A 27,273-nucleotide genomic window follows, 5' to 3' on the forward strand; every position below is an offset into this window, starting at 1 on the left:
TATGGCCCAATACCTAAACGATTACTTTGCCTCAGTTTTTAAATCAGGGTAATGAGGAGCTTGGGGGCAGTGGAAGGGTGGCTAATGAGAACAAGGCTATAGAAGGAGAAATTACCAAATTCGAGGTAGAAACCAAATTCAAGGTTTAATGGGACCAAATTGGAGGGTCCAGATAACCTCCATCTAAGAATATTAAAGGTACTGGCACTTGAAATTGCCAGCCCAGTAGCAAGCGTTTTTAATGAATCCGCAAACTTGGGGGTCCATATCCTATGACAGGAGACTTGCAAGTATCATACCTATATGTAAGAAAAGAAACTGATCTGAGAAACTACAGGGCCATTAGTTTGACCTCAGTTGTATGCAAGGTCTAAGAACAAATTCTGAAAGAAAGAATTAGTTAAGGACAGAGGTAAACAGTACCCGAAATAAAATACAGCATGGTTTTACAAAAGGCAGATGGCCTGGTACTAACCTGATCTCTTTCCTTGAGAAGATAACGGATATTCTAGACAAAGGAAATGCAGTATGTGACGCTGCACTCTATATGATTTTATGAAAATATGCTAATGAGTATAATGTAATATAATGTAACTGGAATATGCTTCATGCAAAAGGTTTCTTGTAAGGTATCATTACAAAGCTTATAATCTACTGAGTGTGGTCATCCTATTTGTATAAATTTATCATTCTTGTATCTGAAACTAGAAATATGAAATATAACTCTGAGGTCCTATTGTAATTATGCAAAGTGTGGGCCATTAATGGTGGTTTGGAATTTTGATGGCTCCCATTAACCAGGACAATTGACTGTAGATGGCTCCGTTTACTTGTAAGTCTTCCTGTATACCTGTGTGCTGGAAAAGTGGGTAATGAAGTCTTACAGTAACATGTGATCATGTCACCTGAACTGGAATCGATCTTTAACCTGGTGTTTTTCCATTTAGAAGGAGGGGTGGGAACCCAGAGAGGAACAAAGGATTCCCACCTTGTGCAAAAGATATACAAGGGGGTGAAACAGAACAAAAGGCACTGCAGTCATGAGAAATCCCCTAACTACCAGCTGAGCTGGAACAAGGACTGCACCAGGGGAAAGGATAGTGCCCAGACTAGGAAGACATCCAGTCTGTGATAGAAGCTTATTGGAACATCTCTGAGGGTGAGATTTACCTGCATTTAGTTTTTACTGTATTAGGCTTTTCTTTTTGTGGATACAGACTAACACAGCTGCTACTCTGAAACTAGGCTTAGCCTTGCGTGTTTTCTTTTGTTTGGTAATTTACTTTGTTCTGTCTAAAGAACAGGTGTACTCGTGGCACCTTAGAGACTAACAAATTTATTAGAACATAAGCTTTCGTGGGCTACAGCCCACTTCATCGGATGCATAGAATGGAACATATAGTAAGATGATGTGTGTGTATATACATATATATATAATACACACACACACACACGTTGGAAGTTGCCAAACAAACCGTGAGAGGCTAATTAGTTAAGATGAGCTATTATCAGCAGGAGAAAAAAAACTTTTTTAGTGATAGTCAAGATGGCCCATTTAGACAGTTGACAAGAAGGTGTGAGGATACTTAACTTAGGGAAATTATTACTTGGAACCACTTAAATCCTCCTTTTTGTATTTAATAAAATCACTTTTTACTTATTAATTAACCCACAGTATGTATTAATACCGGGGGGGGGGGGGGGGAGAACAGCTGTGCATACCTCTCTATCAGTGTTATACAGGACAAACAATTTATGAGTTTACCGTGTATAAGCTCTATACAGGGTAAAACAGATTTATGTGGGGTCTGGACCCCATTGGGATTGGTTATCTGAGTGCTGGAGACAGGAGCACTTCTTAAGCTGTTTTCAGTTAAGCCTGCGACTTGTGGGGGGACGTGGTTCAGACCTGGGTCTGTGTTTGCAGCAGGAAAGCGTGTCTGGCTCAACAAGGCAGGGTTCTGGAGTCCCAAGCTAGCAGGGAAAACGGGCTCAGAGGTAGTCTCAGCACATCAGGTGGCAGTCCCAAGGGGGTTTCTGTGATCCAACCCATCACACAGTAGATCTAATCTACCCGGATTTCAGTAAAGCATTTGATACACAGTTCCACTTGGAAAATTATTAGTTACATTGGAGAAGATAGGGATTAATATGAGAATCAAAAGGTGGGTAAGGAACTGGTTAAAGGGGAGATAACAATAGATCATGCAGAAAAGTGAACTGTTAGACTGAAGGGAGATTACTAGTGGAGTTTCCTCAAGGATCGGTCTTGAGACCAATATTATTTAACATTTTCATTAGGAGCTTAGCACAAAAAGTGGAAGCGTGCTAATAAATTTTGCAGATGACAAAGCCTGGAGGTATTGCCAATACAGAAGACGACTAGAATATGATACAAGAAGATGTGGACAAACTTGAAAACAGGAGTAATAGAAATGGGTTGACATTTAATAGCGCAAAACGAAAGGTCATGCACTTAGGGACTAACAAGAAAAATTTTTGCTTTAAGCTGGGGATGTATCAGTTGAAAGTGACAGAGGAGACTGAATGCATCCGATGAAGTGAGCTGTAGCTCATGAAAGCTTATGCTCAAATAAATTTGTTAGTGTCTAAGGTGCCATAAGTACTCCTTTTCTTTTTGCGAATACAGACTAACACGGCTGCTACTCTGAAAGAGGAGACTATGAACCACCAATGCGATGTGGCCGTGAAAAGGGCTAATGCAAACCTAGTATGCATCAGACAAGGTATTTCCAACAGAGGTAGAGAAGTGTAATTATCATTATACAATGCACTGGTGAGACCTCATCTAGACTACTGCATGCAATTCTGGTCTTCCAGTTTGAATTCATCTTTCTTAAACATGGAACAGGTGCAGAGACGGGCTACTAGGATGATCAAAGGAATGAAGAACCTGCCTTATGAGAGGAGACCTAAAGAGCTTGGCTTGTTTAGCCTAACCGAACCAAGGCTGAGGAGAGATATTATTGCTCTCTATAAATACATCACAGGGATAAACACCAGGAAAGGAGGAATTATTTAAGTTCAGAGCCAGTGCTAGCACAAGAACAAATGAATATAAACGGGCCAGCAACAAGTTTAGGCTTAAAACTAGTTGAAAGTTTCTAACCATCAGAGGAGTAAAGTGCTGAAACAGGTGTAGTTAGATGTTTGGCTGCGTGTGTGTGTTCTCTCTGCCTTCTCCTTGTGTGCTGCCCCAGCTCTGCGCAGACAGCCGGCACAGCAGACCTTGCGCGAACCGCCCAATGACCACAAGATCCACCAAGGTACAAAGGCACCAGGCCAGGTTTCTCGCTGACTAAGCACGTTACTAGTATCCCGCAGACTCTCCCGTAACATTAATACATGTATGCCCGTAACAATGGACCAGCTCAGTGAACGGTGGGACTTTCCATTCCTCCCTAGGCTAGGCAAAGACACTCCTCCGAGATACATATTTATACCCCAATACGAACAAGTTACATACTGCCCTCTGACACAGTTACTGCCCCTTATGTGGCTAGTTATCACCCATCACCTTGTACATGTTGGTTTGATCAAAACATCTCTATGACGTACTCTCATCCTGACCTTATCTTTCAGGAGGCGTCATTGTGTTCCTGTTATCCTTAGGCAATATTTTTGTACCATCTTTGGATATCGGGATGTTCTGGTACTACTGGATAACGGGATGCGTTTGCATGAGTACTCTGCGCCTAGCACTTCTTAGTAATGTGTATTTCAGCCCTGTTCTTGCCAGATTCTGTGAGCCCAGGCCTCATACCAGGCCTCTGATACAAGACCTTATATCTCAGACTCTCTTCCTATTATATTCCCCTGCTTTTTGTCTTTTTATGGGGAGGATGTTTACCCATCGTCCCAGAAAAATATAGTGCATGGACTGAAGACGACGCAGTGGGCTAAAGACTGCACCTGCAAAGAAGTTTTCCATAAATCAGATTGGTACAGACCCTGAGGGTTTTTTGCCTTCCGCTGCAGAGCGGGGAATGGAATTCTTGCTGGTTTGAACTAGAGCAGAGGTTCCCAACTTTTCTTATTGCATATCCCCTTCCAGATTTACCAGCTGCCTACATACCCCTACCCTTCTCATCACTGATAGGTAGTGCTAAGAAGGAACACAAAGTATCTTGTCATCTGTCCATACTTCACTGTTACATACAGATATATAGGGAAACAAACAATTGGAATAAAAAACAATCCTAAATTCTGAGCTCAGTTAGAGAGTTAGAGACTGGCCAGTTACTGGGCAACTGAACCCATGCTGTACAGAGCCTTCACCTCTAATCACAGTACATCAATGTCTCTGTATCTGTGTTCTCATTGGTACATTGAGGTAAATTAACTATTGTAGTTTATATAACAAATTCCCAGAGTTTTAAAGATTCATCTGAGTGTCCTATTATGAAAATGCAATAAATTAGTAAATAAAATCCACCATTATACAATTTCTCCTGCATACCCCCAGAGATGATTCTCATGCTCCAAGGGGCACTCATACCACAATTTGGGAACCCACGGAACTACAATAAATGATGCATTCTCTGTGATTGTTATTAAATAAAGATTTGAGTACTTCAGTAACTCCGACAGAGGTTTTGGGTCTATTACAGGAGCGGCTGGGTGAGATTTTTGTGGCCTACAATCTGCAAGTGGTTAGATTAGATGATCATGATGGCCCCTTCTGCCCCCAAAGCGTATGAGTCATCATCAAGGCACTCCAGGGACCCAAGGTATGTTCCTATCATGCTTATGCCTTGATCCAGGCCTGGATACCAGAGTGATGAGCAGAGAATACATTTGTTTTGGTTTTTATGGTCTAAGACTGCTCTGTTGCCCCCACTCTCTAAGGCACAATGAACAATACAATACTTGTGCCTCAAAGGAACTCTCCCAGTGGGGCTAATTTTGATCAGGCAATTTACACACTCGGTCCTGGACTGAATTTCTGAAATCCCGAAGGACAGGTGTGACGAAGTGGGATTTTTCCCCTTGTTATGTTGCATAGGAGTCTTACTGTCCTGTACTAATATTATGTACACCTCAGTTTCCCTGTGTACTACACCAATGCCTAGGTGGTAGGAATTGGGTGTGTGACTTTTGCTGAGGCCCTCGGGGCCAGGTGAGGCTGCCCAGCTGCCAGCATGTAAGCTATGGCCGATGCCCTTCGTAACCTGAGAACCAGGAGGGGGATGTGTCCAGATGACATTTTGCCTGGGTAGCAGGACAAAGCCTGGGGGAGGAGCCATGGGCATGTGGGAGGCCAGGCAGCAGGGTCCAGGGCAGTCTCCTGTTTGGAGCTCGGAGTGGGGAGTCCAGGGCAACTGGCCCAGGATTCCGCCAAGGTGGGTTTGGCTGAAAGTCACTAATTTCCGTGCTAACAAGTTCTGTTCTACACTGTGTACCTGTCAACTAATAAACCTTCTGTTTTGCTGGCTGAGAGTCATGGCTGACTGCAGAATTGGGGTGCAGGGCCCTTTGGCTTCCCCAGGAGCCCTGCTCAGGCGGACTCGCTGCGGGAAGTGCACAGTGAACAGGGATGCTGAATGTTCTGAGGTCAGACACAGGAAGGCCAAAGCCATGTAGGCTTCTTGCCCTGGCAACACCCAGAGGAGGCATGCTACACCAGATTCCTGACTGGCTGCATTTGGAGCAGTTCCAGAGCATCGGCCTGGTGACTCCATGACAACAGGTTTCTAGTAAGGACTCAAACTCTACAGAATATCCTAGAGAGTTTCCAGAGTTTATTTATCCATGGTAATTGTCCCCCATTGGGTGACAATTGCCTGGCATCTCTTCCAGCAAGAATGTTTCCTAGAATTTGTCAGGTCTCCAGTCACATGGAAAGGCTCGTTGGACTGAGGTTTGAGAGACAAGTATTTCTGCCCCTTCCATATCTGGAATACCAGTTCCTTTCTCCTCTGAAACTAGTGGATTCCCAGTGGAATTAACCAAAGTTCCTTGTTTTGTAGGGCTGTGTGTAATCCCCTCCGGCTGGACTCTGGAGCTGAGAGGTGTTAAGAGTTCAGATAAATGGCTGCACAAAGTCAGGCTGCAGTCTGTAAGTTTCACTGGTCCTACAAACCCCAAGAACTATGCTATTCTTGACTTATCTACTGGCATTTTATTAAACATATGTACAGATATAGAACATATCCGTAACAGCAGGGACTTTTTAATCTTTATCTGCCTCAGCTCTGTCCAATCCATATGAATCATAGAATATTAGGGTTGGAAGGGACCTCAGGAGGTCATCTAGTCCAACCCCCTGCATCTGAAAAATCTGGAGGCCATGATCAGCTTTTCCAGTAACTGAATGAAGATGCCTACTAAATACTGAAGTTGGCTGACACAGAACAGAGAGGCATCTACTCTGAAGGAGAAGCTAGCACAATCAGGCAGAAACATCATCATTTTCTTGCCTTTTGGTTCCAACATCCTGAGAGCTCACTCATCTGGGCTAGAATGGCTCCAGAGAAGCAAGTCATTGCCTATGAGGCTTAAAGCCAAGGCTGCAACTTTTAATTGTTAGACGCTCAACTCCGTTTTTCTTGATGGCTCTTTGGGAAGACTCTGCTGGACACAGTCTTTTAGAATTGAGGATCTTACAGCATCTATTTTGGAAAGGGCAACTGTGATTGGGGTCCGAGTGGGGAGCCAGCTGTGGTCACTCAATTAGGGTGAACTGCAAAGAACGGGGCAGACAATCCCCATAAAGCTGGTGGATATTCCAATACTTAGATTCACCAAACCAGCATAAAACAGCTTCTTTATTACCTTACTGGTTACTCAGAAGTCCAAACAACACAGTTCCCTTAAAGTGAGCCAGCCTCAGGCTTCCATCCAGATACCCACATCAAATATGATGAAAATTTCTGTAAATCTTGTATCATATAAAAGAAAAGGTTCTACCAATCCCAAAGAACTGGACACATTACCTCCCAGGTTAATGCAGGTTTCAGATCTTACTCAAATACACGCTACAGACAATTCTTATGAACTAAACTAAAATTTATTAAAAAACAAAAGAGAGTATAGTTAAAAGATCAGTATACATACAGACATGAGTTCAATTCATTGAGGTGCAGATTCATAGCAGAGATGGTGAGCTTCGTAGTTGCAAAGGGTTCTTTCAGAAATAGTTCATAGTCCAATATCCAAATATCACATTCAGGGCGTACCAGCGTAATAGGGACCTCAGTCTTGTGACTCAAACTTCCCCTGAAGAAGCTTGAGCAGATCTGAGATGACAGAGTCAGGACCCAAGGATCTTTTATACAATTTCATGTCTTTTGACAAGTTGGAGTTCCTCAGGGAACAAAAGGTAATTAGGATGACTTTGAAGAAGGTCCATCACCGGTACTTAGCTATACGAATTAACATAAGGCCATTTGCTTGTTCCTCCACCATTCACAGTACATTTCAAAGAGAGATGAATACGGAGATATCCCGTTTTTACAATTCATTTACATGATAGGATGTTCTCTGACCTCTGAATGATCAGAATACAACATAGAGAGGGACTGTTGATTACATTGTCCACCCTACTCATACATATGTAAATACACAAAAACACAAACATTATCTCCCCACATGTCTTCTGTTGGTTATTTATTTTGCAGGATGTTTAACCCTTTCTAGCCATGCGTCACAGCAATAAAAATCAGTTTTGTCCTTCAACAAGGCACAGAACTCTTGTGTTTGGCTGTTTAGACACTGGGGTTTGTTAGAGCATTCCTGTTTTGTTTGAGGAGGTCTCTGAAATCAGGACACAAAAGGTGGCATCCTTGTGCCTTCTTGAGAATTACTACTGAACTTGTTTCTTCACATCTATTATTGATCATGTCTGGCCTACCTCCCCTGCCCACCCACCCCCATGCTGGAGAAAGGATATCCACAGTTTTCAGAGTAACAGCCGTGTTAGTCTGTATTCGTAAAAAGAAAAAAGAAAAGGAGTACTTGTGGCACCTTAGAGACTAACCAGTTTATTTGAGCATGAGCTTTCGTGAGCTACAGCTCACTTCATCGGATGCATAGCATATCGTGGAAACTGCAGAAGACATTATATACACACAGAGACCATGAAACAAAACTTCCTCCCACCCCACTGTCCTGCTGCTAACAGCTTATCTAAAGTGACATCCTTTTTTGACTAGAAAGCAGAATCATCTTGGACATCATCAGCATCCTGTGTCATCCAGGCTCATAACCTGGTCATCAGCTTCGACTCACACATCTCCCCAGGTCCTCAAAACTAGGCTAAGTCTAAATCTTGACAAATCTTTCTGCATAATATTTTAAAGACCTGGCCTTTCCTATGCATCCACACAGCCAAAATTCTCATCCAAGCGCTCATCTTTTTGGTTCTTGATTACTGCAACACCTTTCTCTATGGCCTTGAAAAATGCAAACTTACCCCACTCTTATCCATTCAAAATGCTACTGTAAAGATCATTTTCCTAGCCTGCCAGTTTGACCACATCACCCCTCTCTTTGCATCCTTCCACTAGCTCCCACTTCTCCATACATCACACAGAAGCTGCTTGCATTCACTTTCATGGCCCTTCATGGTCAATTCCCACCCTACCTACCATCTTTCAATTTGCTATTATCTACGCTTGCCTCTGATCAACCTGTGATGCTAGCCTCCATTGCTCATTTGTAAAATTTTGGAACAAGCACCTTTCTTCTTTCTCCCATGCTGCCCCCTCACTATGGGAGGTGCTCCCCATAAACATCTGTTAAGCTCCCTCACTATCCACCTTCAAATCACTCCTCAAAACTCTGCCTATTTTAAAAATACTTGACAGTCAGACCACAGCCTATCATGCTGACCAATGTTGTCTCATTGGTTACTTGTACTCCCCATCTGTCTGTATCCAGCTGTCTCTTGTCTTATATTTGGACTGTAAAGCCCATGGGGCAGGGAATGCCTTCTGTACTCTTTGTACTGTGCCTATCACATTGGGGTCCTAGGCACTATGGTGAAACTAATAATAAGCAAACAGCAGCAGCAACATCTAGGGATGGAATAATCTTAGCTGGATCTTCTGTTCCATTTCTGACAACTATCCCTCCTCCATGCATGACATTGCTGGAAGGAGCCAGGGGGAGGGAGGGCAACATTTCATCATCCACAGAATCTCTTCGGTCTTATGACAGGTTTCAGAGTAGCAGCCGTGTTAGTCTGTATTCGCAAAAAGAAAAGGAGGACTCGTGGCACTTTAGAGACTAACCAATTTATTTGAGCATAAGCTTTCGTGAGCTACAGCTCACTTCATCGGATGCTAGCTGTAGCTCACGAAAGCTTATGCTCAAATAAATTGGTCAGTCTCTAAGGTGCCACAAGTCCTCCTTTTCTTTTTAGGTCTTATGGTGTGGGTTTCCTTTTCGTCTTTTGTTTGTTGGTTACAAGAAGTGGCTGGAGAGTGCTCAAAGCATCACCGGTCCTCTAGTCTTCTGCTCCAACAGTGTGGACCCATGAGTGTTTGACTGGAGCGCTGAGCTCCTTCTCCTGTCTAGTGAAGGGGGACTTATCTAGCCTCTCACACAGGAGTCACCCTGCAACACTACTTCAAGATGACGGTTTATAGGTGGAGCACTCAATAGATTTTCTGATTCATACATTATATGACAGAACAGACCCTTATGATTATCTAATCTGACCTGTATCATGCTGGCCAGAGAATTTCACCCAATGACTCCTGCATCAAGCCCATAACTTGTGCCTGAGTTTGACCATATAAAGTTAGAAAGACATCCAGTCTTTATCTAAAGATTCCAATGATGAAGAATACACCACATCCTTTGATAAGTTGCTACAATAGGCAAGTTCCCCTCACTGTTAAAAATTTGCATCTTATTTCTAATCTGAATTTGTGTAGCTTCAACTTCCAGCAGCTGGATCTTGGTCTGCCTTAGTTTGCTAGATTAAAGAGTCCTCTACTATCAGAAAATTTCTCCCCAGGTACTTTGACTGTGATCATGTCACCTCAACCTTCTCTTTGATAAATAGATTTTGTCTTTTACTGTGAGGGAGGTTTCCCAGATCTTGAATCATTTTTGTAGCTCTTCTGAACCCTTTCCTATGTTGTCAATATCCTTTTTGAAACATGGACACCAGAAATGGGCACAGTATTTCAGCAAGGGTCTCATTAATGCCATATATAGTGATAATACCACTTCCCTTCTCTTATTTAGTATTCCTCTGCTTATACATCCAAGGATCACACCAGCACTTTTAGCCACACCTTGCACTCAGAGCTCATATTCAGATGGTTCTCCATGTGGTTCACCAAATCTTTTTCAGAGCCTATGAATTCTAACTATACAGTCCCCGCCCCATCCTGTAAGTGTTACCTACATTCTTTGCTCCTAAATATATGACCTTACATTTGTTACTCCTAGGGGAATTCTGTGCCACTGTGCATGCGCAGAATTCATGTCTCCTCCAGATTTTTTCTCTCCACAGAATAATACATTCTTCTGGCAAGGTACCTTTCACCCTCTAGAGGCTGCGGTAGCACGAGAAGATAGGCTAGCGGGCTCATGAGCCGGAGCTGCCAGCCACAGCGAGGGAGAGAGCAGGGGCTGCTTTTTCTCACAGTGACATACCTGAGGGGACAGGTGCGGGTGACAGACAGAGTGGGGCACACAGGGCTGCTGGAGGGGTCACAGACTGGGGTTCAGAAGGGTTAGTGGCGGAGACAGGGAAAGACAGATGGGGCAGATGTGCCTGAATGAATGGGAGAGAATAGGGGTCAGCCAGGGTCTTCATGGGGGAGGCTCCCCAACTCCCTAACAATCCCTCCCTCTCCTCCCCCCCCCCAAAAAAACCCAACTGTTCCATACTCCCCCTCCCTCCCCCCCGCCATACCCAAGGACCCTCCAGATTCACTCCCAGGCTCCCAGAAATTAATTTCCCGCTCCCTAACCTCCTCCGTTACCACTGACTCCACTGAGCGTTTGCACTGTTTCTGAGGGGTGTGGGAAATACATTTCTATATTGTAGTTTAAATGAATTACTGAAAGTGCTGTATTAATATGCCCAGTAAGGAATCTATTTGTCAAAAAACATTTCCTGGATCTTTTTTGTTGTCTGTATTGTTACGGACATACTTACTGACAGGTATTTTGAAATAAATTACCAAAATAATAGAAAAGGGCATGACTATTGTGTGTTATTTTGACAAGTAAAATATGCAGAATTTTGCAGAATTTAAAAATGTGTGCAGAATTTTTAATTTTTTGGCACAGAATTCCCCCAGTAGTAATTTGGCTGTATTATATTTGGTGATTTAGAACATTGACAAACTAACCATTTGAGCGGAAATTTTCCATGCTGGGTATCTGCCTCAGGATGAATATTTTTGGAAAATTTCAACTAAAATTATTTAGCCTTTTCCAAGAACAAGACCAGGGAAAAAATGTTCTACAATCTTCAATTCTGGTGACCTTCCTTTTCTTTAAGACTCTCTAAAGCAGTGATTTTCAAACTTTTTGTATTGGTGAACCCTTTCACACAGCAAGTCTGAGTGTGCCCCCCCCTTATAAATTAAAAATGGGGGTTTAATTTAACTTAATGGGGGCTTGGGGCTGTCAGTCCCATGGAGCTGACAGCTCACAACCCTCATGTAACTACCTTGGCAACCCCCTGAGGGATCGCAACCCCCAGTTTGAGAACCCCTGCTCTAATACCCCCATGCTTTGGAGCAGGGACTTGAAATTAAGCAGATGGCATCCTTTGGATCAGGATATGCCTTTCACTGTCCCCATAAAAAACTGCCCAAATTTAGCCAAGTTTTAAGCTTTTTAAAAAAATGTCAATCCACAAATGAATAGAAGAAACTTGCTAGAACTTCACAGCCAACCTGAGGCTGAACAGGACTTTCCCAGAAATTGTAGCTTGGGGGTGGGGGAGGGGTACTCAGGGAGAGAAGAAGAGATACACTGGCTAGGCAAGGAGACTGGTAGGCACTTGGGCAGTGGAAAAACAAGGAGCTAGGGTTCAGGGAGGGAACTGGGAGTAGCTAGGAAAAGACTAGGACAAGAAGCAAAGGGGAAAGACACTGCAACTGGACACATAGTCCAGAGAGGGAGGGAAGGAGAAGTACAGTTGAAAACATATGCAAATGAGTCCACTTTAATAAAGCAATCCAGGTCTGCCATATAACTGACGTATCCACATTATTTACCACTCCACTAAATTTTGTGTCATCTGCAAACTTTGCCAACAAAGATTTTACTTTTTCCTCCCACAACACTAATATTGAATAGCACGGGGCCAAGAACAGATCCCTGTGAAACCCTTCTAGAAATAGCCCTATTGGCGGATTCCTAATTTACAGATTTATCAGTTAGCCAGTTTTTAATCCATTTAACAGGGCTACATTAATAGATCAGCATTATACAAAATCAATCCGTATGTTGTGTGGTCAAACATTTAAGTTAATTCTACTGGTCTACTTTGTAATCTCAATCAAAAAAAATTATATGAATTTTGACATGACCATTTTTCCTTAAAACCACGCTAATTAGCACTAATTATGCCACTAACTTTTAACTCTTTACTTATTATCTCTCTCGTAACCTTTCCATGAGTTTGCTTAGAATCAATGTCTGACTAACTTACATTCCTCAGGCTAGACGATGCAAAGGCAATTCTAGCTATTAAGTTTAATCTTTTTCTGCATTATTGTCCACCAAGCGGCAGGAGGACAGGAGAGAACAGTAACAGAAACCCTCCAGCCAAACTAAAAAATGACCAACCCCCCCTGGAAAAGTAGGCATTTTTCCAAATACACACAAAGTTTCCTGCCATGACTGGATGGTTCTGACTCTATACAAGCAAGTCCTGGGAGAGTTTCACAGAAATAATACTTAGCCCCAGCTAAATCCAAAACTAAGAGGATGTAAGAAAATCCAGGGTAGGATTACCAGATATGGACAGAATGCAGAACGTACATGTGAGAATTCATTTATGCTGGGTTATGATGCACAGAATGCTGTACAGTTGAGAATTGCAGGAGGAGCTGGTTTAGGCTAATACTTACTATAAAAGATTCTTGTGATTTTTTTGAGAAGCTTTAACACCTTCATTGTTTGCAGAAGACCTTTGAAATTTGACAGGGAGAAAGGTCTCAGGCTTGAAAGGTGCTTTTCAAGCTTAGCAGAATTATTAACTGTTAAATTGCTATTTCTCTTCTGTTCCTTCCATTCCTCGTGGAAATTAAGTATGTGAACATGAACAATCTAAAGAGACAGGCCACTAAAACAGCAGCAGATACTTCACTGGGAGCTCCCAGAACAGATGCAGTGACAGGGAAAGCGTGCAGGTGCCTTTCACCTCTGGAGAATGGAGTGGAGAGCACACCTCAAACTAGATTCCCCTCAGTAACTCCCCGATCCAACACCTGGGGACAGCAGCCCATTCCCCTTTGAGATAGCAGTCTTCTGCTGCTAGCTAATTTAGTACTCCTGGGGGGATTCTGCACCCATACGGGGGTGAATTCATATGGCCAGCATTTTTCTGTGCCCTCCACGCAGAAAAATGCAAAAATAAATCTGCCGGGGGACATGCGCCTCTTCCCCAGTACCCCAGGCAGCGCGTCTGTTCCAGCGCGCCTGGAGCAGCCTCAGAGACAGGGGCTAGGCATGGGTGCCTGCGTGATCACCTTCCGGGCTGGGCATATGTGCATGCCAACAAGCGAGAGAGAGACTGTCCCTCTCTCTTGAGACTGCAGCTCCCTGGCGTGTAAGGGTAGGGCTTTTTATTATGCAAGAGGCAGGCAAGAGGCACAAAGGAAGCAGCCTGCCTGAGTTAATTGATCTCATTCTGAGGCACAAATGTAGCAGCATGCCTATAGTTAACTGTTCCCCTTCTCAGTAAATTCCCTCAGGAGCATTAAAAATGGTGAAAGTTTTAAGGCGCCTACATTGCCAGAGTGATGTAAAGGAGTCTTATTATAAATGACAGGAGGGAATCCTCAGGTAGGAAGATCTATGGGCTCTCTCACTTTTTTCCTGTGTCCAAGTGGCAGAATGAGGTTAGATTACAGCTCAGGATTTTTTTTTTTTTTAAATGGGTAAGTAAAATAGAGACTGAGGGCAAATAAAGCAGCCAATAAAATGTCAGGAGAATCAGAACCAAGCACTTCCCAAAGTACCCAGCCAGGTCCAGGACAAACGATTAGCAAAACTGTACAACTTTCATATGTGACATTCTCCTTTTTTTTTTTTTTTTGGCGCTGGTTGGTGTTCTGTAACGTAATTTAAATGAAAATTCAGCATTGTAACTAGAATGCAGGGTATTAGTTACCAAGTGTTTGTAACTTAACTTTCATGTGTTTAGGAAATGCTGAATAGTTATTGTGACTTTTTTCTGTATTTTAGTTTAAATAAATTACCAAAACAATTGAAACTGGTGTGATGATATTGCATTATTTTGACAAATAAAATATACAGAATTGTGAATTTTTTGGCACAGAATTTTGATTTTTTTTTGGCACAGAATCCCCCCAGGAGTAGCTAACGTAGTTTTCCTTTTTGTTGGTTCCCTGCACCCCCATTCATTCCAATGCCAGAAGGGACCATTCTGATCACATAGCCTGACCTCCTCTATAACAAAGACCACAGAGCTTCCCCAAAAATTAATCCTAATCCTGTAGCTCAAGTGGCCGAAGTCCGTGCTGAAGATTCAATATTTAAAAACCCGATTCATAATGGGACAGTTATAGTTGTTACATAAAGAAGTTGTTTTTCCTTTTGACTTTCAAAAGGAGGAAATTATACACAAAAAGCTACATTAAAAGGAAGTTTATGTTGAAAAGTAAAGCACCTGAAGTTATGCAATGTCAGATTTATTATTGGCCATGCAACTAATTCTGCTCCCTGGTCTGTGCACATGATGATAGTCTACTTACATGATCATATTTTTTCCACAGAATCCTTGCCTCATTCAGTGAACAGGCTGGATGCATACGGGGGGCAGAAATAAAGCTGCACTGGCAACTATAAGTCTTGTATTTCATAACTTGAGAGCTTGATTGTGCAACCAAATTAATTTTCTTTTTGAAGTCAGAAATATAAGCTTTAGAAGGTGTGAAAAAAGGACAGAACAATGAGACATTACTGTGACATTTTATACCTTGGGGGAGCATCCTGTAACTCCCATATTCCTCATTTATATAGAATTGTGATCTTGCATATAAAGCATGCCATCTGAGGTACTGGGGAAAGGTTATGATCTGCTGAAAGTAATTTTTCTATCTAAATATGTACATCATGAATGCATATGAAGTTATGACAGGTTTCAGAGTAGCAGCCGTGTTAGTCTGTATTCGCAAAAAAAAGGAGTATTTGTGGCACCTTAGAGACTAACAAATTTATTTGAACATAAGCTTTCGTGAGCTACAGTTCACTTCATCGGATGCATACGATGAAGTGAGCTGGAGCAGAACTGCTGTCTAGCCATTCGGTCCCTAGTCTGTAGCAGTGCATGGGATTCTATGTACTATGAACTGCAATGTCCAGTGGGATGAGGAAAACTGTTTACTCTAGATGTTACCCAGTCTAATATGGTTGAGAGTTTAGACTGAGTGCTTATATTATATTTTATTTTGGTAACCACTCCGACTTTTTGCCTATCACTTATGATCACTTAGAATCCATATTTTCTAGTTAATAAATTTAATTGTTTATCTTTACCAGTGAGTTTGTCTGAAGTAAGAGTGCTTGCTTAGGTTTACGAAGGCTGGTGTATATCCACTTTCCACTGCTGAAGTGGTGAACCAATTAATAAATTTGCACTGCTCATCTTGAGCAGTGCAAGAATGTATATGTCTGAGGTATGAGGCTGGGAACTTGGGGGGATTTGGCTGCTGCCTTTCTCTGTGTGGGGGGCATCGGTGAACCCCATAAAGGTCTCATCAAAGTCTGGGTTTCCCAGCACTGTGCCCTTAACCAGATCCTCCTTCAGCATGCAGAGAGCCCTTGGCACTGCCCGCTCCAGACCAGCTTGTCTGGCTTACCCTTCTTGCATAGCTCAGTGATGGGAGCTGACACAGAGCTAAAGTGGGGCACAAATCTCTGGTAGTTCCCCGCCATCCCAATAAAGGCCTGGGCCTGTTTCTTAGTCTGGGGAGCAGACCAGTCTCTGATCTCCCCTGCCCTCCTTAGCTGACTCTGGCGTTAGACAGTCACTCCCCACCTTGTGGCTCAGGTACAACACCTGTGCCATCCCCAACTTGCACATCCCAGCTTTTACAGTCAGCCCTGCATCCTGGAAGCGACTCAGCCCCCCTTCACCTGGGACATGGGCAGCTCCTGCTGCCTCTGTCTCTCCTGCTGTTCTGCTTCATGCCTTCCCTGTCTCTCATGGCCCTCTGACTCCTTCAAACTCAACTCCAATTCCATCCATCTCAGATCCACCGACAGGGAACTTGGTGGAGACCTCCTGCTGGTCGGGGACACAGGTCTCCGGGACACCCAGCTGCTCCCAGCCTCTCTCGCGCCCCCAGCTGCGTCAGGAACTGGCCTCTTAGAGCAATCCTCCTCCTCCAACTGAGCAACCAGCTGTGCCTTTGTGAGCTTTCCAATGCGCAGCCATCTTTCTCTGCACAGCTCCATAATGTCCTTCTTAAGGAGATGGTTATAGGCCATCTCCATGCTGTTCCCAAGTGGTCACAGACCTGTGCTCTCTCAGCTCCCCACGATCCCTGGGAGGAACCCCTTCAATGCAACAGCCCTTCTCGGGGGTCCACCTCTCTCAGGGTGAAGCTGTAGGCTCCTCCTGGAGCCTCCAGCACGCCCGTCTCTTGCTAATCCCCCTTTATTTTACTGCTCCCCAATCACTTACTGCAGGATGCTTTGTCCATGGGGTGCAGTTTATCCCACCTCCGCCACCAGCTGTCACAGAGTCACCGGGGCGATGCTCTGGAACTACTCCATATGAAGCCAATCAGGACTCTGGGGGAGCATGCCTCCTCTCTCTGAGCATACTGTCTCCAAGGCAAGAAGCTTACACAGCTTTGACCTTCCTGGATCTGACCTCAGAGTATTCAGCATCCCCTTCCACACCATGAGCTTCCTGCAGCAAGTCTACCTGGGTGGGGCTCCTGGAGAAGCCAGGGGGCCCTGCATCCCAACTCCTCAGTCAGACATGACTCTCAGCCAGCCGGCAAAACAGAAGGTTTATTAGTTGACAGAAACACACCGTAGGACAGAACTTGTTAGCACAGAAATCAGTGACTTTCAGCCAAGTCCATCTTGGCGGGAAGGGAGACCAGAGCCAGGGCTCTGGTCCTCCCCGAGCTCCAAGCCAGCTGAAAGTGACTCACTTCTAGCTTTCTAGCCCCTGCCCAGCCTGTTGCTCCTCCTCTGGCCTTTGTCTCACTTCCCGGGACCCAGTGTCACCTGGTTGCATCCCCCTCCTGGGTCTCAGCTTATGAAGGTGTGGCTATAGCATCAGTGCAGGCAGCTGGAGCAGCCTCCACAAAAGTCACACACCCATATTCCCACCACCTAGACACTGGTGCAATACACAGGGAAACTGAGGCACACAGCATTCATGCAAAACAGTAAGGTTCACATATAACATAAGGAAAAATCCTCACTTCGGCACACTCAGCACTCACCATTTTCCCCGTGGGTGCTCCAGACCCAGAGCACCCACAGAGTCAGCACCTATGTTTCAGGAGCTCTGCCACTGAGTTCCTGTATGACCTTGGATAAATCATATAATCTCATTTATAAAATAAGGATAATACTTCCTATCCCCTACCCTTTGTTAGCCCGTTATTTCTAGTTTGTAAGATCTTCTGGACAGGGACTGTCTTACTATGTAAGGGCTCCAATTTCAGGGCCTCTAGGTGCTACTGTAATACAAATAAAAAAAGATCTCTTTCAAAGTACATTTCATGGGACTTTCATATTTCAGAATGAGCAGACATGATAAGCATATCCCATGTCATTCCCATATCCCCAATTACCATCTCATTAAGTAGAACACTGTGTTGAGACATCTTACTATGAAATATTTTCTTTCATAGGTAATGTCTGCACAAAGCAGAAGTTCCATTTTTACTATAATATATATTTAGTTTAAAACCATCAGCCTTAGGCCTTGGTTATTTCCTTATAAATGTTGGAATGATAATTATCTGAAACATTTCCACATTTTGCCCCACTATGAAACTACAGAGCAAAATCCTCTTAACAGGTCCACCTGTCACAAAACTCAGACACACTGAAACACTTCAATGTATTGTGCTTGGCTGGCAATGAGCACACAGGCACTAAAGAAACTCAGCTGGTGCACAGCAGCCTCCCTGTTAAACTCAGGTTTAAGGAAGCACTTCATTCTGGCGTTCCGATCGCTGCACTGGCTACTCACTGAATTGCCTTAACACTGATCACACTGATGGAGATTCAATGACTTGGTTACGGTAATACAGGAACTCTGGAAAAGCTGGAAATAGAACCCAGATCTCCCAATCGCAGTCCACAGCCATAAACACAGGACAGTCTTTCCTCCTTCACAGCACCCCAGCAAGCTACTAGTTGAAATTTCCCATTGTAGTTTAAAAAGCTACCTGTAATTTCTTCTATGCACATCCCTCCTCCCCACCATGCAAAAAATGGTTAGATGAACAGAGTTCCAATGGCATTAAAATCTAACCCTACACTAACTTGCAATCATGTTAGTATTACTGGATGTTTACAAGCAGTAAATTAAACAGATCATTAAAATGTTCAAAAACTAACACAAACCTTTCTCATCATATGTGCAGCTGCCTGCCAGCCTCGGGTGCCGATGTGTTTGTTAAATGAGATGTTGAGGTGCGTTGCTGACTCATAATACTCAATCATGTCAAATAATGCTGAGGCACCCTGGAAAACAAAGAGGAAAAGACAAATGGTAAAGTTGACACAATTTTGTGTCGGCATTCAGCAGCACTCTCTGGGAAATAGTCACAGACATCAGCTTCTCATTTCCAGTAAGTGACCTGCACATAAACAACCCATGAAGCTAGCAGCTTGCTAATACATAGAAGGAGACCTGGAGAGAGAAAAAATGGTTACTAACCTTTTGTAACTGTTGTTCTTTGAAATGTGTTGCTCATGTCCACTCCACTTGCACTTCTGGGGTGTAATGACTAAGTTCAAGGAGTTACTGCCACAGAATCTTGGAACGAGTTCTTGGCTCCAGTCAAGGAGGGCAGAGCAGTGGCAAAAGTGTCCCTTCAAGTAGCATTAGATGTGGCGGACTCTGCTGCATGAACCATAGCCTTGGCTGTGGTCACGAGGAGGAGCTCATGGCTGTAGACCTCAGGCCTCCCATATGAAGTGCAGCGGACTATTCAGGACCTTCCTTTTGAGGGCTTGTCTCTCTTTTCAGAGCAAATGGACTCTAAACTACACAGCGTGAAGGATTCGAGAGTCACTCTAAAGTTCCTCAAACTACACATGCCGGCATCGCCAAGAAAGCACTTTAAGCCCCAGCCATTGCCCCGTTTCTACCAGCCTCAGTCGAGACAGGATTACAGTAGGAGGCAGGGTCTAAGCAGACCTTTTGAGGGTACACCCGAGGATAGCATACCAGGACAGTGTCTGGATCCACTCTCACCAATTTTTATGAACCGGCTATCCCACTGCTATTGGGCGTAGTCCCACATCACCTCAGACTGGTGGGTGCTACGCACAATAGAACTGGGATACACCCTGCAGTTCAGTTCTTCCCCTCCTTCCAACCCTCCTCTGGAGCTAAGGGGCAGGGGGTTTTACTCCTGGTATTTCCTAATCCCAAAGGCCAATGGCAGTCTCAGACCCCACCTGGACCTGTGAAACCTCAACATATTCATGAAGAAGCCGAAGTACCACATGGTCTCCTTGGTCACCATTATCGCATCTCTGGATTCAGGGGACCAGTATGCCACTCTCAATTTGAAGGACACCTACTTCCAAATTTCAATCTTCCAAGGCCACAGAAAATTCCTCCGTTTCACGGTGAACCAAGTGCACTACCAGGTCACCGTACTTCCGTTTGGCCTGTCAGCAGCCCCTCAGGTTTCCATAAAGCATGTGGCAGTTGTCGCAGCCTTCTTGAGGAAGCAAAGGGTTCGGGTTTACCCTTACCCTGTTGACTGGCTGGTCAAAGGTTGGTCCAAGCCAAGATGGAGGAAAACGTAAATGTCAACCTTCAAAAGAGTTAGGCCTGTTGATAAACATGCAGAAAATCACCAGTTCAAAAGAACAGAATTTATAGGGGCGGTCCTCAACTTGGTCCAGGCCAGAGCATTTCTTCCAGAGATCCAGTTCCGGGCCCTAGGCATTATCACAGAAAGCCTCAGACACCACCCAACCACCATGGCAAGAACCTGCCTAAAACTCCTAGGACACATGGCCTCATGCACTTATGTGGTGCAGCATGCAAGATTATGACTCAGCCTTCTCCAGCTAGCATCAGGGTACGGGCTGGGCCAGGATCGTTTGGACATGGCTGCCACACTTCCCCATTCAGTAGTTACCACCCTCCTTTGATGGTTGGCCCAAGGGCAGTATGTACAGGTGTTCCCTTCGAGGCCACATCTGGCGATATTTCTAGTCATTGACGCATCTGGACTGAGTTGGGGGGTTCATCTGTGGGTATTCAGGACCCAAAGCCTCTGGTCTGAAGCAGAGCTCTCGCTACACATCAACGTGAGGGAACTCAGAGCAGTGCGCCTTACTTGCCCAACATTCCAGCCCCACCTGGAAGGCAAATACGTATTGATACTTACAGACAACAACATGACAGCAATGTTCTATATGAACATACAGGATGGAGTGCGCTTCTCTCACCTATGCCAGGAAGCCCTTTGCCTGTGGGAATTCTGCATAACCCACTCAAGCCACCTCAAAGCCTCCTATTTTTCTAGGGGCACAGAATGAGTTAGCGGATTGCCTAAGCAGGTTTTTCTCCCATCACAAGTGGTCCATTCAATCAGAAATCGGGAAGGACATTTTCCAGAGGTGGGGAGCTCCCCAGATTTTCAATGAATGAGAGAACAGGAAGCGTCTGCACTTCTTCCTGAATCACAGCCCAGGCTCGCTCACAGATACGTTTCTTCTCCCCTGGAAGGGCCATCTCTTTTATGTGTTCCCTCCCATTCCACCCATACACAAGGTCCTGCTCAAGGTCAGAAAGAAAGGCACGAGCCTGGTCCTGATAGCCCCAGTCTGGCCATGTCAACACTGGTTCACCACCCTTCTGGACCTCTTGGTGGAATCACCAATCTGATCTCCCAGGATCACGTCCATCTATGACATCTGAACCTCGAGTCCCTTCATCTCACGGCCTGGAAGTTCCACAGCTGAACCCTTTGGAGCAAGCATGCTCCAGGGCAGTTCGAGAGGTCCTTGCAGGGAGCAGGAAACCATCCACTACAGCTATGTACCTGGCAAAGTGTAAAAGGTTCTCAGTCAGGTCAGCGCAGAAAGGTGTTTCACCCACACGGTCATCAGTGCCATTAATTCTGGACTACTTACTACACCTGAAGCAGCAAATGCTATCGGTGTCATCGATTAGAGTCCACCAGGCTGCAATTTTGGCGTTTCACCCATGGATAAATGGCCAGTCCATCTTTGCAAACTTGATCTGTGCTCATTTCCTCAAATGCCTGGATAGACTGTATCCCCAAATACGACAACCAATCCCACTCTGGGATCTCAACCTGATATTGTTGAGGCTCATGGGTTCCCCACTCAAGCCCTTGTCAACGTGTTCTTTGAAAGGTGGCTTTTCTGGTGGCCATTACTTCGGATAGAAGGGCCTTTGAGATAAGGGCTCTGACTTCAGAACCTCCTCACACTGTATTCTTCAAGGACAAGGTCCAGCTGTGCTCTCACCCAGCCTTCCTCCCGAAGGTGGTTTCGCAATTCCACAGTAACCAGGACACATTCCTTCTGGTTTTCTATCTGAAACCGCATGCCAATAGCCAGGAGCAAAGGCTTCACTCACTCGATGTCAGATGTGCGCTTGCCTTCTACGTAGAAAGGACTATAATGTTTAGGAAGACTACTCATGTTTTTGTGGCGGGGGCAGACAGGATGAAAGGTCTCCCAGTCGCAGTCAAGAGGATTTAATTGTGGATCATCTCTTGTATCTGCACGTGTTACAACCTGGCAAAAGTCCTTGCTCTGGCCCTGATGGCACAATCCAAAAGGGAGCAAGCTTTTTGGCACAGGTTTTTTGGCACAGTGCTTTTTGGCACAGGTTCCCATCCAGAATATCTGTACGGCAGCAACCTGGTCTTCGGGCCACACCTTTGCGACTCACTACGCCATCACTCAGCAGGCCAGAGACGATGCTGGATTTGGCAGAATCATGCTACAGTCTGCTTGCCATTGAACTCCAAACCCTCCTCCAACATCTGCTTGGGAGTCACCTACATTAGAATGGACATGAGCAAGCACTCAAAGAAGAAAAACAGTTACTAACCTTCAGTAACTGTTGTTCTTTGAGATGTGTTGCTCATGTCTATTCCAAAATCCATCCTCCTACTACTCTGTCAGAGTTAAGGAACTAAGCGGGTGGTGGGTCGGCAGGACTATGTTTTCCGGCGTTATAAAGGCGCAACTCCAGGGGGCACCAGAGCCAACCTGATGGATATCACTGAGGGAAAAGCTTTCCAGTGGTGGCTCACGCAGCACGCGCACACCAACACTGGAATGGACATGAGCAAGCACTCAAAGAAGAACCCCACTGTGACAGGATCCCCAGGGTGCAGCCTGGGACAGTGGCACCGATGTTTCTCCTTAACTCTCTAATCTGGGCTGTCTCACACAATGCTTTGCGAGTGACAAGCAGCAAACCCCTCCAGGTGCTGTGATCACCTAGCAGAGCCACATGTGGAGCCACCCACTCAGCTAGATTGCATGAATGCTCCCAGAGCCATTCATGAATCACACTGAAAAAGGCACCAGCCAAATCCCCACAGCTACCACCCTTGTACCTCAGGAATATACAGTCTTGCACTGCTCAAGACAAGCAGTGCAAGTTTATTAATTGGTTCCCCACTTCATCAGTGGAAAATGGATCTATACCAGCCTTTGCAAACCTGAGCAGGTTTACCAAACACTTCAGGCAACCTAACTGGTAAAGATAAACAGTAAAAACAAGTTTATTGACTACAAAAGATAAATTGTAAGTGACAGGCAAAACATCAGAGTTAGTTAACAAAATAAAATAAAATGTAAGCACACATCTTAAATTCTCAACCCTATTAGCCTGGGCAACATCTAGATTAAGCAGTTTTTCTCACTCCACTGGATATTGCAGTTCATAATACACAGATTTCACCCTTGAAACCTGGGCCAGTCTCCTCTGTTGGAGTCTTCAGTCTTCTGAGAGTCCTTGTTGCTTGCAGCATAGGTGTGGGAAGGAGAAAAGGCCAAGCATTGGGCCACTGTGTTCTGTTTTATACCCTTAGTCCCATGTGCTTTGAGAACGTAAGTCCAGGCATGGCTGGTGGGCAATTCCCCTCGTGTAACCTTGTACAGAGTCACTGCATTGTAGCTCCCTTGCTGGACAATGGCTGATGAGGGCTATTCAGCATCCACTTGGTCACTGGTTACCTCCCTTGTCATGGTCTCCGGAGAGCTAATACCTGGGCACTTCCCAAACCCACAGCATATTTTAGTGACAATCATACAACAATTCTCAAAACTTCCATTTAAATACGTATATCATTAATGCATATGAACAGTGGATTTCAGCGGATCATAACCTTTCCTATGATACCTTACATGGAATGCTTTATATGCAAGATCACAATTATATGTAAATGAGGAATATGGGGGCTACAGGGTGCTCCCCCAAGGTACTGAATGTCACACCCACAATATCTTTAACAATTTCATCCAGCAGTTAAGTCACCAGCAGTTCTTTCCAGAAAAGCAATGAGCAGCACCCCAGAATTACTCAAAATACTGGGAACCTGCCAAGCCAGCAACCCTTCCAAAAATCTAGATTATTCCATCAGACCTGGTGGCTGTACAACCTATCATAGCTAACTTCCCATTCAGCTCTTCTAATCTGGCATACACCAGTAGGGAACACGGGAGCTGCCCAGACTCTGGGCACAGAGCTCGCCTACGGGAGTATGGGGGGGACAGATGGGCTCCCAGTGGCAAGGAGTGGGGAGCCAAGAATGTGTGTGTGTGTGGGGGGGGCAAGCTGGACTGCTGGTGGTGGGGAACAGAGAGCCGGGGGAGGGGGGCAGCGCCGCTTCAGTTGGTGGAAGTGCTCCCGCATGAGGATGCGCACCTCTTACAAAAGGAGGGCAGTGTGTACATGAACCACCGCAATAATTACTGTTGTGTTTGTAAGTCAACTTAACATAGGTCGACTTAAGTTTCTAGTGTAAACATGCCTTGAGAAGAAACCTTTCGCCACCAAGTTGGCTCCCTGAGGTATAATGTGCTAGGTAGTCCCCTTTCCCTAGTCATAAACCATGTGCCCTTTTATAGGGTAAACTCCATGAAGGACTCATATCCCCAGATGACACACTGGTATCTAGCCCTCCAGCTCTACAGCTTCTGGGTGCAGTACCAAGCAGAGAAAGAGCATACAATGTGGATTTTTTTCTTCCCCAGGGACATGCTCAAGCAAGAAATCCTTCTGATTTTGGAAGGGAGGTATGTGATTGAACACACCTCCATCCCACTGGTGGCAAGGCTAAGAAGTATTTTTGCACTCAGGTAGTGCCAATCAGGCACACCTGCAGAATATGCACCACTGGGAGAATTGGCGTTTAAAAAAGCCTGGCACAGAAAAATAAAATTCTCCCAGAAGCAGGGAGGTTGCCAGGGACAGCTAGTGAGCTCTGGTAGCAAGGACAGCTCAGCTTGGGGCAGTTTCTAACTGTGACATTGTCTAATTAAAATATAACCTTAGAGACTAACCAATTTATTTGAGCATGAGCTTTCGTGAGCTACAGCTCACTTCATCGGATGCATACAGTATGCATCCGATGAAGTGAGCTGTAGCTCACGAAAGCTCATGCTCAAATAAATTGGTTAGTCTCTAAGGTGCCACAAGTACTCCTTTTCTTTTTGCGAATACAGACTAACACGGCTGTTACTCTGAAACCTAAAATATAACCATGCAAATCATTATGGCTACCACTGTGCAATAAATGCAACGGATCTTATACAAAATGTATCACATGGCCAGAAAGGGTTAAGCATCCTGCAGGCTAATTGACCCAGATTCAACCTGTAAAGACTGTAGCTCACGAAATCTTATGCTCAAATAAATTTGTTAGTCTCTAAGGTGCCACAAGTACTCCTTCTCTTTTTGTGGATACAGACTAACAGCTGCTACTCTGAAACCTGTTAGAAATGGTAATTAGGGCCATTCCCTGGTAAATAGGCTAGAACTTTGAAATGCAAAACTATATTGTTAGAAGTGATACTAATTGCATGTGTGTACTCACAAATGTTAACCATGTAAACAGACAGTTCTTGTCTGTCACTATAGCTGTTGATTCAGAGATCAAAAGTGAATATTAACATTTAGATGAATTTTGAGTACAATAATGTCATTGTCCATGTGTCTCTTTAAAGTTTGTGATAAATTGCTTAATGGATAAATTATCTTATGTTAATCCATATAGTTAATGACCAGTGAGATTTAGGAAACAGAAGGTTCCATCAAAAGCCTATTGTTCACCCAGGACTGTATGGTCAAGTGGCTGCTATAAAAGACCCTTGGGTCGTGAGCCTGTCATCTTAGATCTGCTTGAGGGGAAGCCTAAACCATAAGGACTGAGATCCCAGTTCTGACTGGACCACCCTGAATATAAACATTGGACTATAACCTATGAACTATTTCTGAAAGAACTCTTTGCAACTACAAAGCTCAGCATCTCTGCTATGAATCTGAAACTCAAGAACTGAACTCATGTCTGTATGTAAACTGATCTTTTAACCAATTCTCTCGCTTTTCTTTTTTAATAAATTTTAGTTTAGTTAATAAGAACTGGCTGTAAGCGTGTATTTGGGTAAGATCTGGAATATTCATTAACCTGGGAGGTAATGTGTGATCCTTTGGGATTGGTAGAACTTTTTTATATGATGAAGATTTTCAGTAATCCTCATCATATTTGACTTGGGTGTCTAGGTGGAGGCCTGAGGCTGGGTTACTTTAAGGGAACTGGGTTGTTGGTTTCAGGCTAACCAGTGAGATATTATAGAAGCTGTTTTGTGCTGGCTTTGTAAATTTAAGTACAGTAACTCCTCACTTAATTTCATCCCAGTTAAGGTTGTTTCGTTGCTGATCTATTAGAGCACATGCTCGTTTAAAGTTGTGCAGTGCTCCCTTATAACGTTGTTTGGCAGCCGCCTGCTTTGTCCACTGCTTGCAGAAAGAGAAGCCCAATGGAGCGAGCTGGGTGGCGGGGGGCACAGCGGCGGCCTTGGAACCAGGGTAGGCCGGCAGCCCCCCTCAGTTCCCTGTGCAGCTGCCACCCAGCAGGTTATTAATTGCCAGGCAGCTCAGGTGACCTTCCTCCCACTGTCGTGTGCTGCTCCTGCTCTCTGACTTGGAGCTGCTCCTGGGAGCCTCCTGCTTGCTGTGCAGGGGATGGGGGGGGGGGGGGGGAGAGGAGGAGGAGGAGGAGAAGAAGAGGGGTGCTGTCAGGGTGTTCCCCACTCCCTGCTCCTGTACCCCATCTCCAAAGAGCAGGGAGGAACATGACAGGAGACAGGGCTCAGAACGGAGGGAGCTTGCTGGCAGCAGCTGCTGTCTCAACTTACTGATCTACTTAAGAAGGCAGTGTACTTAGAGTGGGATCAGCGTAGTTAAGGGGGCAAGGCGCATGGCGCGCTCTCTCTCACAGTCACACTTTGGAAAGTGGAGGGAGTGGTGCGTTCTAGTGGGGTAGCGTGGGTTCATCAACACATTCCCTTTCTGCAGGGAATGTTTGCAGCCACTGTCATGAGACTATTTTGTCTCCTCCCTCCATTCCTGCCGCCTTGTAGAGTGGAGGCTACATGAACAACCTGTTAACCCTGGAGGGCTCAGCTGAGTGCTAGATCATCATTCAGCAGCAAAGCATTCCCTGGGAAATATCCCACCCTCCGATTCCAAGACCTCAATCAAGCTTCACAATCATCATTGCTGTGTACAGCAGTAAATTGTTTGTTTAAAACCTATACTGTGTATATATATGTATAATGTCTTTTGTCTGGCGAAAAAAATTTCCCTGGAGCCTA

At 44.7% G+C, this 27,273-nt stretch overlaps 1 protein-coding gene across 1 annotated transcript in view; it reads right to left on the minus strand.

The window, feature by feature from the left end:
- Positions 1 to 27,273, minus strand: part of PPP1R37 (protein phosphatase 1 regulatory subunit 37) — a 157,671-nt gene that overhangs the window by 55,715 nt on the left and 74,683 nt on the right. The window contains exon 5 of the mRNA XM_074937342.1: positions 18,787 to 18,906. Coding sequence (XP_074793443.1) covers positions 18,787 to 18,906 — 120 coding nt within the window. The remainder of the gene's footprint in view (positions 1 to 18,786; positions 18,907 to 27,273) is intronic.

This window comes from Natator depressus, chromosome 23 (assembly GCF_965152275.1).
Source record: "Natator depressus isolate rNatDep1 chromosome 23, rNatDep2.hap1, whole genome shotgun sequence".
Classification (NCBI taxonomy): domain Eukaryota; kingdom Metazoa; phylum Chordata; order Testudines; family Cheloniidae; genus Natator; species Natator depressus.